The 16,737-nt window shown below is 32.9% G+C and overlaps 1 protein-coding gene across 11 annotated transcripts in view; it reads left to right on the top strand.

The window, feature by feature from the left end:
- The window catches only part of sdk2b (sidekick cell adhesion molecule 2b), a 637,792-nt gene that overhangs the window by 615,337 nt on the left and 5,718 nt on the right, over positions 1 to 16,737 (top strand). For all 11 annotated transcript variants that reach the window (XM_009306870.4, XM_009306868.4, XM_009306869.4 and 8 more), the window contains one exon: positions 6,440 to 6,569. In XM_009306870.4, coding sequence (XP_009305145.1) covers positions 6,440 to 6,569 — 130 coding nt within the window. The remainder of the gene's footprint in view (positions 1 to 6,439; positions 6,570 to 16,737) is intronic.

The raw sequence follows: 16,737 nt of genomic DNA, 5'->3' as shown, positions 1-16,737 counted from the left end.
ATTGTCATGAATAGCCTCTCACACCTGTAGTGATATAAATCCAGGTGTGCCATATGTCTGAGTCATCTGAGAAATCCCCCTATTATACCTCTTAGTTTTGGGCTCCTTTCCTCCCTCATCCTGGGTCACCTTGAGTTTGATCAAAGCTGCTCTGGTCTTTGAGGAGATGCCAGACTCTTTCCTCTGACCGCAGATTATAGAAGAGGTGAGGGAGGAATGTGCAGATGAAGATCCACAGGCTTTCTTCTCTCTCTTTCTCTCTCCGGTGGACAGTCTGTGAAGCCTGAGGCTGCATTTACACCCATGCGGTTTACTTTTAACACAGTGTTTTAAAGTTTTTAGGGTGTTAAATCATCCAAATCCATACCATTATTTACATCATGTTTCAAAAAAAAAGATCTTCATTCACATTACTAAACACAATGTTTGTTATAAAAAAACTCCAAAATTGCATTTGAGAGGGGAAATACATATAAATGTATTAATATAAAGCACATGTGAATAGTATAAACTGTATTTGAAAGAAAAAAAAAAGTCATGTTTACAGTTTTTTACAATGGCTATGACAGTTTTTTCAATACATTTAACAAGTTTGCTAAACTCTTAACGCAGCAACACACCTAAAACACACAATTGGCAAAACAGTTAATTTCATGCTCAAAATCACACATTGTGAACTAAACCTCTAAACTACTTTTCAAAATACAATTATAAACAAACACACTACACCATGTCTAACAAAACACTACAAACATGTTTCAAAATGAAATTATTGTTCAAAACACAAACACAACAGAAACATTCAGTCAATCAGAAAACACTGACAATAAAAACACTATCATCAGCTGACATTACAGAAACTGCATTAGTTTATGTGTCAGCTCTGCCCTTATATTTGAAGCCTCTCTACATTTTCATTTTGTTGGGTTTAGTAAATGCATGCATTTTCTTTCTTTTACTGCAAAAATTTAATACAAAAATAAAGAAAAAAAGTGCTTAAAAAATTTACAGCTGATGTAAAAATATACATACAGACACAGAGTTGCTGCAGTACAGACTTTATTTGCAAAAGAAGAAAAAAAAAAGCATTGTAATTACAAGAAAAAACTAAATAATTTTCTATTCTGCCTGGTCTTCTGCATTTGCCCGACTTTTTCTCTAGCCCAGCATGGTAACAATGGCTTTTTGGCCTATTATGTTTCTCCTACGGCGACGCCTTTTCGCCAAGTTGAAGCCAGCCTCGTCAACATAGATAATTTACAGTAATGTGGTATTTGATTGACCTCCAACTTCATGACTCTCTAAAAGTAATTAGACACAGTGTAAATGCTTTACTGTACTGTATAACTAATGTATGTACTAATGAACTCTAGGTTTATAGAGTAGTACTGCAAAACACACTGTGCATAGTAAAGTAATCACTGTATTCCATAACCTTACCTGGACATATTGGTGATGGAGTTTTGTAATGTGCTCACTGTTCCTTTCAAAAACCTCATGAGTTCTTTTTTAGAACATACAGTATGATCATGTGATTTGAAAAAATTCAACACATGAGTGTACTTTCTAGATGGGAATCATGTTCATATGGGAGATATACACACACACTTTGGCTTTAGCCTATAATAGGTTCTGTTTAGATCATGGTGATATCTGTTCTGACATACTGTGTGAAAGCATTGGTAAATTGGACTGTAAAATTACATTGTTTTGGTCTTGGTTGAGTTTGTGTGTAAAAGAAGTTCAAGCATTTTAAATTTGTGTTAACTGGATGCATTTTGTGTCAAAGCAACAAGAAATATGTTAACTGTATAGCCCACGAAGACGGATGCTGTGCTAACCATGTTAAGAATTTAGAAAACTTGTTAAATGTATTGAAAAAAGTGTCATAGCCAGTGTAAAAAACTGTAATTTGGCAGCAAATCAATTTTACTAATATTCAGAGTAGATAGAAAATCTTAAAATATAGTAACTATATGATTACTTACTTACTCCCAGGGCCATTTATATTGAAATTGATATTTAGCTGTACCATACTGGTGCTTCGTAACATCTAGTTTTTATGAGGTGAGTTGTTAGCTCAATGTTCAACTTCTAATATGGAGGACCAGGACATAGACACTACAAATTATCTTGCCCAATTCACCTACAGCGCATGTCTTTTGACTGTGGGGGAAACTGAAACACCCTGAGGAAACCCTTGTGAACACAGGAAGAACTTGTAAACTTCACACAGAAATGCCAACTGACCCAGCCGAGGTTCGGACCAGCAACCTTCTGGATGTGAGGCGACAGTGCTACCCACTGCGCTACCGTGTCTCCCAACTATATAATTAAAGTACTAAATTGTATATACATTATTTAATTCAAACAAATGATATAGCTATTAAACCATCCCAATCCATACCAGCATTTACACCATGTTTTAGAAGCATATCTTCATCCACACTTATTAAAACTTGTGTAAGAGTCTAAAAGTAGCTATTAAACTTCCCAAAATAAAGCATAAATTGTAAAGGCATTTATTATAAACAACTCTTAACTTGCCTTTGATAGAAAACAAACAAACAAAAATATAATTATAAATAATTTTAAGTGACAAGCTTATTTTAAAATGTAAGGCACGTTAAAGTTGGCAAAAAACCTGTTTTTGCTACTCAGAAGAGAAAGAAAATCTTAAAATATCAGTAACCAAATTGTTTACAGTAATTCAATGAAACATAAAATTTGAAATAAAAAAATAAAAACTTTTAATCAGTAAAGAGAACAAAACAAAACTCTGTATATACAAATAATGATCAACATCAGGTCTAGAATGTACTGACACATGTATTGAATATTCATTCATTCAATTATTCATTCATTTTCCTTCGGCTTAAGCCTGGTTTATACTTCTGCATTGAGTGATCGGCATGACCCACGGAGCATGCCTTGCGCATTGCCATGCATTTTTACTTCTGCGTGTTGTTTTGTTGCTCTGCAATAACACTTCCAAAACACTAGTTGGCAGTAGGTTTTTATGTTTCTCTGTGTCGAGTTTCTTCGATGGTGTTTTTTTTTTTTTTTCTAAACGCTACCTCGATGCAACATGCAACAACTTTGTTAAGGTAAACACAAAACAAAAGTTTTCATCTGGAGCTCCCTTACGGACTTGACACTTTTAAACACTCGCTCCAACGAGTTCTTGCGGCTCTTGGTCCCGCCCACACTTATTAGCGCTACCAAGCCGACCAATCACAGAGCTTTCGATTTGTGTCATTGCGACGTGTAGTTAAATTTTTTGAGAGGTACGCGTCAGCATCGGGGACTGCTATGCGACCACGCTCAGGCTGCGCTGGAGCATACGCATGCGCTTGATGCAGAAGTATAAATCAGCCTTTAGTCCCTTCATTCATCAGGGATCGCCACAGTGGAAAGAACCCCCAACCTATCCAGCACATGTTCCACACAGCAGATGCCCTACCAGTTTCAAACAAGCACTGGGAAACACCCACACACACTCATTCACACACATACACACACACTAAGGACAATTTAGTTAACCCAATTCACCTATAGTGCATGTCTTTGGACTGGAGGATACCAGGGCAACAGAAGGAAACCCATGTCGTGTCGCCATCTTATTGAAAATTATTAAAGCTAAATAAATGTCTCTCATTCAGAAAAAAAAAAATAAATAAATAAATAAATTTCCTGTCATTTTTGGGCACACAGATAAGAGTAAAACATCTATTTATCTATTTGTGTGTACTCACAATAAAAACAAAACATTTTTAGGAATTTCTTTCTGCCGTCTCAGTTTCTTCGAACTTGAGGCATTTCTGAAAAATTAAACAAAACTCAGCGTGTTGGTCACATGATCAGTCTTAACAAATCAAGGAGGGAGACACAATGATCCCAAAGAACCAGTCAGAAAGTGATCTTGGGAAGCCACACATTTTCAGAATTACAAATATGTTCTTTATATGTCTAGATATATTAGATATGACTTGATTTATATTTTCATACATTATCATAAATCAGATTTATGTTTGTGTTTTAATGTATCTTATCATTTTTAGTGATATAATAAAAGAAAATAGGGAAAAATGGCGTAGACAAATTTTTTGTAAAAATTGGTAGTAGATTTCACAACTATTTACAACCAAAGCTACAAGGTAGTACTGAAATAGCTATGAAATAGTCATATAGAATAACTACGATATTATTTTTTTGTCAGTTGAATTATGATAATCCAATGATACTCAATTTACAATGTGTGCAGTGTATTAATTAAATCATTTGGACTTTTAGAAGTTCATGATGATGCGTATGCAGTTTCTTAATATATAGTTGATGTCTTATGAATCAGTTTGTTGTAGCTATATATATCTACATACTCAGTGAGTAGGTTTGTTTTTTCTAGGTTTGAAATCAACAGTATAGAAAGTTGTGTAAACAAATAGTACGCTAATAGTCTGCAAACAACAGCTAAAGTGGTGCTGAGTGCATTTTAAAAGAAAACAAAACACATTGTATGTTTTAATTCATTTATTCATTGAATTTCTTTTTGGCTTAGTCACTTTATTAATCAGGGGTCGCCACAGCAGAATGAACCGCCAACTTATCCAGCATATGTTTTACACAGCAGATGCCCTTCCAGTTACAACCCAGCACTGGGAAACACCCATACACTATTGCATTCACACACATACACCACAGATAATTTAGTTTATCCAATTCATCTATAGCGCATGTCTTTGGACTGTGGGGGAATTCGGAGCACCCAGAGGAAACCCATGCCAACACAGGGAGAACATGCAAACTCCACACAGAAATGCCAACTGACCCAGCTAGGACTAGAACCAGTGACATCTTGCTGCGAGGCGACATTGCTAACCACTGAGCCACCGTGCCACCCCATATGTTTTAATTCCTTTTTGTTAATGCTAAAATCTTAATCATTTCCAATCAGTCTGTTATTAATTTTATTTGTTTGGTTTTTTTTTTGGTTTCTCTCTTGTACATGAAGTTACATTTTAAAAACTGGAATTGCACTGAACTCTTTACAGGACTATTTCAGATTTTCAGGCTAAAAACTGAAGTCAGTGAAAGATGCTTTTATATTTGCAGTAGCTGCAAGGTATTCGCTTCTCTCCACTGCTGTGTCACAGAGAGTTATTTCTGCAGAACTGCCTAAGAGCTGGCATCTTACAGTGGTCCCATGATGCTCATAAAGAAACCCCTCTTAACACAAACACACACTGTACTTCATTCACCTAACAAAGAGACAAGTGTCTGCAGCCAGAATTAAGGCCAAACTAATCCGGCAAATCTGAAGATGTTTCACACAGCAGTCCAGAGTTTGGATCATTAAATTTTTTTTTCGGTTCTTTTGCATTTATTTGATATCAGTGTATTAAATAAAATGTTATTACAATTTAAAACAATAAATTTATATATATATATATATATATATATATATATATATATATATATATATATATATATATATATATATATATATATATATATATATATATATATATATATATATATATATATATATAGAATGTGAATCATTCTGAGATTGCAAAGCATCAGATTTAGAAATCTTGAATACTAATATGCTGATTTCATAGATAGGAGACTTTTAGTACATTTATTATCATTTATATTAATTATAATAATAATAATAATTATTATTATTATTAGTAGTAGTAGTAGTAGTAGTAGTAGTCTCAATGTCAAAAACATTTGTTTAGAAAGAGAGGTAAAGAGAGGTAAGTAATATAATAATAATAACATGTATAAATAATGGTATTTATATAATAATAATAATAATAATAATAATAACGTTATTATTCTGATTTTATTACTATTATTATTATTATTATTATTATTATTATTGTTGTTGTTATTATTATTACTATTATTATTATGACTATTATTATTATTATTATTATTATAAATCTCTCTACTGTTTCTTTACTGTATCCTTGTCAAAATAAAATATTAATTTCTTTAATTTTCCGAAAAAAACAAAACAAAAGGAAATAATATTTGTGCTGACTCCAAACTTTTGCACAGAAAAAAAGGATGAATAAATTGTGTACAATTGTTTACAACATTTATAATAATGTTACATATTTCTTGAGCATCAAATTCACTAATTATTATGATTTCCGGAGAATCATGTGAGAAACTGAAGACCAGAGTAATAACGCCGAAGCATTATCAACTTTACATTACAGGAATAAATGGCATTTTTAATAGAACTCAAATAGAAAACATTATAAATTGTGAAAAAATGTATATTATTTTACTGTACTTTCATCAAATAAATAGTGTGTCAAAGTAATAATTCAGTATATAATTCAAACAGTAATAAATTCGGAAATGCACACAGTATTGTCCTGTGCTAATATAAAAATTGTGTCATGTGCTGTTTTTGGCTCAGGTCACCTCCTCGTCCCAGTCCAGGCAGTCTGAATTACTCGGATGAGGACGTCAGCACTAAATACAATGATCTGATCCCGGCGGAGAGCAGCAGTTTGACAGAGAAACCCTCCGAGATCTCAGATTCACAGGTAACACACCTCCTGCCATGAGACAGCAATGCTTCTCAGTAGATCTTACAAGATCACCACAAAGAGCAAATTCTACCCTCATTTTCTCACCATGAGTTCAGAAGGTATCAAACTTTAAAAAAGACCTACAAATTCTGGAAAAGTATCCATATAGACTTTTTTGGTACCATCTAGACTACTTTTCTGATACATTTATTGCACTTTTAGCTCCTTTTTAAAGGTGAAAAGCTCCAGTAGGTATTGTAATTGACATGTTTTTTTCTTTTTATATGGTCTGAATGACATAAAAAACTTCAATGTTTATTTTGATAGCGCACATTGTTAGTCTTAAGGTAAAACATTAATTGGTGCAAAGTAATCCACTGTTATGGTCATTTTTTCAAAATCTAAACATCTGCTTTTTTCTCGGGAATGGCAGTGTCCTTCTTTTATGATGTCAGTTTGACAGCTTGGCCGAAAATATGCAGAGAAAGCTAAAATGTCGTCCAAACGCTGCTATTTCCAAAGAGCTTCATCTGTTTCTATGTTTGAGCTTCCAAATAGAGATCTGCGCGGAACTAAATTTTAGTCCGAACCCGACCACTCCCACTTATATTTAGCATTTGTTGTCCCTCTGTCCGACCTGCACCGTTTTCTACCCACCGTGACCATTCCTGGTGATGTGTTCGCGAACAGTGGAGCAAAACCAAAAACCACCGAGCTACATGATATAGAGTCCAGACAGCCTATAACAAACTGTCTGTATGAACACACACATAGACACACAGCACCATGCAAGCTACAAGCAGCATCACACTCTCTCTGATTCACACACATACACACACACATAGACAGCACCAAGCTAACGATGCACAGCATCATGCTCTCTCTCTCTCATTCACACACATACGTATACACCCACACATAGACAACAACAAACAAGAGACACACAGCATCATGCTCCCTCATTCACACACATACATACGCGCGCTCGCTTGCTTGGGAGCGATATTGTTAGACAGCCCGCTCTCGTTCAAATTACAGTCAAATTACATGAGTTACCGACAACTCCTGCATTTTATTCTGAAATTTATGCAAATCTCTACTTCCAAAGGACACGACACAAAGAGAGAAATGCTTACAGTTTAATTTAATTATGTTCCAGAGAATTATTAAAATAATATATAGGTACTATTTGACAAAGGACAGCTTTTAGAATCTCTTGCAGTTCATTGATCTATTACATGCACAGTTCCTAGCGTTAATGGTAAGTACATTGTAGCAAGGACGTAAACTAGAATTTTAACAATAGGAAATGCTGTTTGGCGCTGTTAACAATTTAGCTACAAATTTATGTTTGTCCGTCAAAGTGCTATAAACACAGACAATCCTATTTAAAATACACTTTTGAAAGTTTTCAGCATTATTAAATCACTCTGTTTACTCGATTCGAAGATAACACAAGAAAACATTTTGCATTCAGTAATGCTGAACATCTCAATAACACAACCAAGATGTTTTAAAGCAAAATATTTGTATAAATGACACCTAAGGGTGAGTAGATATAGACAGAAACACGTTTTTTTTTTTGGTGAACTTAGGTGAACTTTAGCCTCAATTGGGATTTTCTAATGCTAAATCTAGTGGCATTCATTCAGAGCAGGACCTGTTGTAATTCCCTCATCACACACTTTTACTAGGACAAGACTGGCTGTGTGGAAACGTTCTCAAAAGTAGGATTCAGGCCTCCAGGACAGGTCTGTTGTAGCCTACTTGAGGTTTTGGCCGTCTTACTTGCATATGGCTTTAATCCAGGCTTGGTCCTCTGGGTGCTTCACTTCTTTTTTTTATCATGTCCAGAATGTTCTGCATTATCCTAGTTCATTCTCTCCAGACTTTTGTCCCGAGGCACATGCTGGAAAATCTGTAAATGGAGAGCAAACAGAGTGTTCGGCACAAAGGAAACTGTAATCTGACTAAATCCTCGCAAACACAGATAAAAAGGGAAGTGTGAGAACTGGAAAGCTTTGGTTGGGTGGTCTCAAGTGACTGTTTGATTGTCCACATACATCTCTATTGGAGTTGGGTGAGAGTCTGGCGTTGAGGTTTACTGAACCACAGACTGGCAGAGTGTGCAAAAAACACATGAGTCATTTTGTTTTCATATTGTAATATTTGCTTCTTTAAAGCACTGGTACACATAATTACAAGCATAATTACAACATACAAACATAAAAATCTAGTTTTAGTTTAGATGTGTTATGCTCCTTCCAATAGGCAGAGTGGATTTTGTTTCATTTTTTGTACAATTCATAATATAAACTCAGAACAAATGAAAACAAAAGTAATATTTTAATTGATTAGTTTCTCTATTTATTTGGATTATGAATCAATTATATTGTTATTATTGTTTTGCTGTTTATAGTATACAAAGAGTATTTATTAATGGATTAACCAATAGCAAAATAGTTTGTTTTACTAAAGTATCTGATGCAGAGACATTATTTTGTGTGTGTGTGTTGTCACTATCCATTGTTATTGTCACTGAAATACTTTTGTAGTTTTTGTTAGTAGTTTGAATTTGTTCATATTTTATTATTTTGATTTTTTATTTGTTGAGTTTTATTTTTGTATTTAATCTATTTTTCATTACATTTTTCACTTATTTTATTTAATGTTAGTATTTGATTCAATTTGTATTATTATTTTAATATTTAATTTAATTATATATTTTAATATAATATTTTTAAATTTATGTTATTATTTTCTTTTGTTTTTATTATTATATGTTTTTTATTTATATTTTATTTAATATTAATAGATTTTTTTTATTTTAATGTTATGTAATTCAAACATATTTTTATTATTTTAGTATTTAATTCTATATTTTCTTATATTTGAATATAATGTATGTTATTATTGTCTTTAATTTTTTATTATTATTTTAATATTTAATTTAATTTTATCTTTTATTGTACTATTTTAATATAATATTTAAATGTGATTATTGTCTTTAATTTTTTTATATTTTAATTTATTTATATTTAATTTAATTTAATATATTTTTTATTTAATTATATTTAATTAAACATAATATTTTTTATATTTAATTAAATGTTATTATAATATTTTACTATAATATTTTAATGTTTTTATTTTCTGTAATCTCTTTTATTATTTAATTTTTATTTGATTTATTTTAATAGAATTTTATTATTATTATTATTATTATTATTATTATTTTATTAATTTATTAATTAATATATTTATTAATTATTAATATCAAATTTAATTAAATTGTATATTTTATTTTAATATTTCAATATAATGTTTTGATGTTATTATTTTCTTACAATTTGAACTACTATTTAAATTTTATTTATATTTGATTTAATTTAATATTTTTTTTATTTAATGTTATTTAATTTTATGCAGCCAAAATGTATTTAAAGAAGTTTCATTTTACTTTATATATGAACAAATTCACAAAAAAGTATTAAATTAAATGTTATTATTTTCTTTTCTTTTAATATTATTTAATTTAATTTATTTTATATTATTTAATTTTAAAATCTCCCCAAATTCCATCCTTTCAAACACAAGCTATACCCTCTACATATTCGCTGACTCCTTCTGCCAGCACTTCTCCCGATGTCTGTCATCTGTCCCACTCTGGCTGCTGCTGGAGAACAGAGCGCCTCCTGTCCTGCTTCTGCTCCTGCTGAACTCCAGCATCATCACCGTCCAGCCGGGTGAAGAGAGAGCCTCAAATCACTCTTTGAAGTTTTATTGAGCGGAAAACTCCAGGCTATTGCACATCCATTGAGCTGTCTCCAAAAACACTACAATGCTGACTTTGTTCAGCTGGCAAAGCAGCAAACCTGAGCACCTTCACCTGAGCAGAGAAATTATATAAGATAAAAGAGATGCTGGACAGCTGTATTTCTGTCTGCCTCTCTGAGTTTGCTGGACAAGGAGGCTGTCTTTACACTAGTGCACTTTAGGTTTAGCATGCTGTTTTAAAAGGAAAGAAATCTTTATCTATTCTGGATAATATATTATTATAGTTCTTTCAATAGTCAAAAGCTTCAGAGTAGTGCGTAACGTTAGCATATACAGTAGCTATGCATTTTAAATTGAAACTTCTCTGGTGTAAATGTACCCTAAGTGTTTTCAAATCTGCTTTTGGTTCTATGTCAGAGACTTTGGCAGCATAGCTTCAGCTCTCAGCAGGGCAGATCTCCATGTCAAAGCATCTTTGTTTTAATTGGCTCTGTGATGATCATCCCAGCATCACATCATCAACACTGTCACATTCTTCCCAGAAAGACACAAATAGCTCAGAGTTTGTTCTCATGGAAAGTTTCTGCTTGGAATCAGTCAAGCTTGTGTTACAATGAAATTTCATTTGGAGAAGCGTGTCGATATATGGAGGATATCAGAATTCGATAAAACATCTAGGACTGGGTCATCAGGTGTTGATAATGCATTTGCAGTGTTTCAGTTTTAGCTTTTTCTGGCGACATAACTTTGTATTTTTTATTTTGTTTAATTTTTCATTTATTTTTGCTTTGTATGTGATACACTCATTTATTCATTTTCTTGTTGGCTTAGTCCCTTTATTAATCCATGATCGCCACAGCGGAATGAACCGCCAACTTATCCAGCATGTTTTTACGCAGCGGATGCCCTTCCAGCCACAACCCATCTTTGGGAAACATCCACACACATTCATTCACACTCATACACTACGGACAATTTAGCCTACCCAATTCACCTGTACCGCATGTCTTTGGACTGTGAGGGAGCACCCGAAGGAAACCCACGTGAATGCAGGGAGAACATGCAAACTCCACACAGAAACGCCAACTGAGTCGAGGTTCGAACCAGCGACCCAGCAACCTTCTTGCTGTGAGGCGACAGCACTACCTACTGCGTCACTGCATCGTCATGTGATACACTAATCAATGTAATTTAACAAACTTGGGAATTTGACAAGTAGCAATATTATAATTTTGTAAACAAAATAATATGTATTTATTCAAATAAGTAGATGCTTTTTAATGAGAGAGTAAACATTTCTTTATTTAAATTATGTTGCATTCTTTTAGCTCAAAATTTATTTGGGAAATTATGGTAGTTTCTTAAATGTAAAAAGTGATTTTGTGATATAAATGAAACCTCAGACTCTATATTACAGATCTAAGCACGAAGTCTAAAGTGCATGGTGCAAAAGCATTAGGACGTGTCTGAATCCACTTTTGGCGCTTGGTCTAACAGGGTTGAGCTTTTTCTCTTAATGATTTATAGGTTTGTTTTGAGGATAATGTGCATTAAACCAATCAGAGTCTCATCACCCATTCCCTTTAAGAGTCAGTTGTGTCGCGCCATGGCGCATTTGCCATTTACATGGTGGACTTTGTAAGTGGAAAAACTGAACGCTTCAATAGCGAGAAAACAGTTAAACAGAGCATTTGCAGCGTGAGGATAAAGAACAAGCCTCCGCCATTCGGCCTCTTTACTTTCTCCTTACTTTACTTTTAGTCTTTACTTTACTCCTTTACTTTTGTTGATAAGGAAACAGTGTTGTAGGCACTGCACTGAAGTCATCAATTAGCCCACATATTTAATTTCATTTGTTAAGCGAACAGATTTATTAAAAAATATATTTCTAAATTAAGTTTTAGTTTGTATTGCAACAATAATAAAGCGTGATCAAAAAACTGAGTTATATCCAAACACACATCTTATTCTTACGTCCCATATGGTGACACATACACCTCCATAACCCGACAGGTGAACAAATCTAAACTTGTTTTTAATAAAACAAATAAAAACATGCATATAATAAATTGTACTGCTAATAATAACAACATTATACAATTGCATGAATGAAATGGAAAAGGCATGGAAGCATGAAGAAGACATGGAGGCGGTGGTTTTTATGTTTATGTAGAAAATAATAATTTTTGTAACATTTTAATCCTTCAATTCTTTTCACATGTAAAGATATTTATGTATTGCTGTACATACTGAGTGGATTAAGCATTCTCTAAGAGCTTGGACCGGCATAGTCACATAACCAAGGCACTCTGCTCTGAGCTTTAGACCAGCTTTTTGTCGGTCAATTGTGCAGTCTATTTCAGTTACTTCAAAATAGCAATGCGCCAACAATGCGCCTTAACACACCTCCTCTTAGACCAGCATGCCTGTGAGTGCACAAAGTGCCGCAAATAGATTTGCTATTTAAACAATGTGGCGCAAAATGTGAAAGTTACAGTTGTACTAGTCTGAAAATAGCAATAAGTCACGGCAAACACGCCTTGCGCCTTATTGCACCAGGTGTATGATAGGGCCCTTTGTGTTACAAAATGCACTACCATCAAATAGTTTTGGAATTAGTAAGATTTTGTTTTATTTATTTATTTATTTGTTTGTTTGTTTGTTTGTTTGTTTGTTTGTTTTATTTATTTATTTATTTTAGTTGAATAATAAATAAAATAAATAATGTGAAATATATGACAACCAGTGTTATTATTACAGATAATAAAAACGAACACTTTTTTACTTTAAATTGAATTTAAAATTTACAAAATGAAATAAAATACTTTGTTTATTTATTTATCCTCTTCACCAGGGTTGCATTAATTATTATTGCAACCAGCATTATCATAAACTTTGTTTTTACTTTAAATTGAATTAAAAATATCAACTAATTTAAACTTATAAAGAAATATGTAAATGAAATAATTGTAAACAATGTTGAAAGACACTGATCATAAACATGCAAACGCACCACTGCCTGTCATTCATTTCAGACTACACAACAATAGTTTGCCGGTGTTATTTTTTTTTGGTCTTTGTCTGTCTGCCCTCCCGCTGTGTTTAATATAGTAATGGCTGTGAGGAATATGTAAGACTCCTCTAAGCTTATATTTGGGCTGCTACGGGATTTGTTCTGCTCTCATCCCTCAGTCTCTATATATGAGTTTGATTTGACTGTCACGTTTGCCTCAAAACCTCATTCGGAGCAGATTGGATGAAAATGTCACAAGCCTAATGCCTCTTTAGTGATGCATCAAAAAAGAAAACAACAGCCGTAATCCAGTGTAAAATATGTTTGGACATCATGTATTTCTCTCTCTCATATGTTAGACTAGAGTGAGTTTGAGATGTGCTGAAGGGTTTTCTGTAGGGCCGGTGTTATAATCAAAACTGATTTCGTTTTTTTTTTTTTTTCTTCTTCGTATGGGAACATCTTGGCCCACTTTCTCTCTTGGCAGGAGACTAAACATACGTGCCAAACAAGCAGTTCCAGATCTGATCCTCCCATCTGAGAATTCATTAAGCAACCCGTCAAAGATTTCCTATCGTTATTTGCTTTCTGTTATTTTTGTGTTTGCTTACATATTTACTAATAATGTTGTTTTGCCTTTAATGCAATTCGACCTATTTATTTGTCTTTCTATTGGTACATCTATTAAAGATTTGGCAACTCATTTTTTAACATAAAACAAAAAAATTACAAAATTAAATGTTGCATTCGTGTTTGGTTGTCTTTATATTAATAGTTTGATTATTTCACTTTTCAAACTATTGCATTTAAAATGCCTTTTTGTTACATTTTTAGTAGTATTTACTTTCTTGAGTATCATTCTTTAATAATATTTAATACTCTTACTGGCCACTTTATTAGGTACACCTTACTAGTACCGGGTTGGATCCCCATTTGCCTTCAGAACTGCCTAAATCCTTCTTGGCATAGGTTCAACAAGGTACTGGAAATATTCCTCAGAGATTTAAATCTATATTAACATGATAGCATCTCGCAGGTGCTGCAGATTTATGGGCTGCACATCCATGATGCGAATCTCCTGTTCCACCACATCCCATTGGATTGGATCCTATTGGATTGAGATCTGGTGACTGTGGAGGACATTTGAGTACAGTGAACTCATTGTCATGTTCAAGAAAGCAGTTTAAGACTCTGTGTTTGGTTTGATTGGAGGAACGCATTATCACACTCAATGCAGTGCAATATGGCCTTATACCATCACTGGTGGGACACTACGCACTCCTCCCACCAGTGCCGATATACAATCACATCGCAATCACATCGCACTAATACACACTCATTCAATTATGAATAATTTTTACAAGCAATATTTAGATAGATATAAAGCCTGAATCCCTGGTCTGTCTAAACCTTACAGGACCAGTTTTCCTACTGTAAATAAATAAATACATTTTGTGTGTTTTTTATTTATTTTTACCTCCAAATTCCAGTCTTTTTGTTTTTAGTTTGTCACAACAAAATGAACAGTTCTTTTTCAGTCACATCTACATAATCATCAGTGTAATTGCCTTTCATTTTGAGCTGAATTCTCCATCCAGGTGTTTTGGCCAAATGCTCATATTACAGCTGACAGGATTTCTGTCATATTTGACTTTCTAGAGGAGTGAATGAATGCAAACAAACATGTTTGTGGGGAGTGAACAGCTGTCAGACCCTCCTGTGTCAGCAGGGGTGGGTCACTGTGACATGTTTTGATGACCACACACACACACACACACACACAGTGTGAGTATGTGTGTTCGGCTTCACTGAGGTCACGCTGAACAGAAAAAGCTTTCAAAGCTGAAACTCAGGGGGTTTTGTTTGCTGCTTATTGAGTTGTTGGATTTGCTGGAATGACTGGAATGTCTTTCATTAAAAACCTACCGCCATTTAATAGGCTCATATCATTATACGCTTAATATTAAGCAATCGTGGGGTAAGATAGTAATTCATGATCAGTAATTTTACATTTGTTTCTATTTTGGGCTTATATATACAGTGCTCAGCATAAATGAGAACACACCCATTTTAAAATGAATATCTTTACCCATTTCTCAGTGAATATAGACAATACATTTTGGTGCATTTAAAAAAAATAAATAAACAGTTCTATTACAGAAGTGTTCTTTTTATTAAACACTTCTATCCATTAAAATAAGAGTTAAATCACTGGAAATCTTCAGGAACAGAAAGTTTATACATTTGAATTCAAACGTGTTATTGCAAAAACATATTACAAGCTACAAAATTTGCCCTAAATGTATATTTTTTAATGTTTCTCTTGATTTGACTTGGTTATTGAAATTGTATTTAATAATTTCTCTCAAAAGGTTTGTTTGAGTATTTCCAGTATTGGTTTTGGTACTGACTAATCTAATGCATGCACAGATGTATTATTGTAAAGCACCTTATAGAAAATATTACAATTAAAATATACATTTAAAAGAGAGATATAAAGGGGTGTAGTCATTTATGCTGAGAAACCGTATAGACTGTATTAATTATCATGATATGATTTACATCTTTTTATATTCATTTGTAGAAAATAGAAATAAATGTCTATTTATTAATAAAATCCAAGCCCAAAGAAATATTTAAAAATACCATTTACTTTGACTAAAGTTATTGACTTTTTTTGGAGTTTGTGTGTGTGTGTGTGTGTGTGTGTATGTATGTATATATATATATATATATATATATATATATATATATATATATATATATATATATATATATATATATATATATATATATATAGTTTATTTATTTTGTCTGTCAATAATTAAATAAATGTGAATAAAGCTATTTTTTATTTTAAAGAAATGTACTAAGCAAGTTAGTCGTAGCTTAAAGAAAATAAAAAGTATTTAGCTGTGAATTTGTAGGGATGTCATGAAATTTAGATTTGAAAATGGGAACTTTCTTGTATGCATAGAGATAGAAACCAGTGTTCTGCATTTAATCATATGGCTTTTTCCAAAATGTTTCTGCTATTTGAAGGGGGAAAAGGATGAAAGGCTTTGGCATTGCCTGTGCAGCTCTTGTTTTGGGGGACGAGGGGCTGGTTTAGGGGAAACTATTCTCCTCTCTGGAATTTAAACACAGGCATGTGTGGCACATATGTGTGCATACAATAATGCTGTACCAGAGAGATCTGTGAATTCTTAGCCTTTTCATTATAACACACATAGACAGACACAAAAAAAATGCTGAAATGCTGCATTCAAAAACACAATCTAAATGTAAAGAAATGACCGCTTAAAATTAACTTAAATACTATTCTATAATTATTTGATTTCATTATTAAATATGTCATATTAAAATAATTATTGTAATGGCATTTCCCGTTTT

The sequence above is a fragment of the Danio rerio genome, chromosome 12, assembly GCF_049306965.1.
Source record: "Danio rerio strain Tuebingen ecotype United States chromosome 12, GRCz12tu, whole genome shotgun sequence".
NCBI classification, from domain to species: Eukaryota; Metazoa; Chordata; class Actinopteri; order Cypriniformes; family Danionidae; genus Danio; species Danio rerio.
Note: the sequence above shows the minus strand (reverse complement) of the source record. Positions and strands in the feature narration are given on the sequence as shown.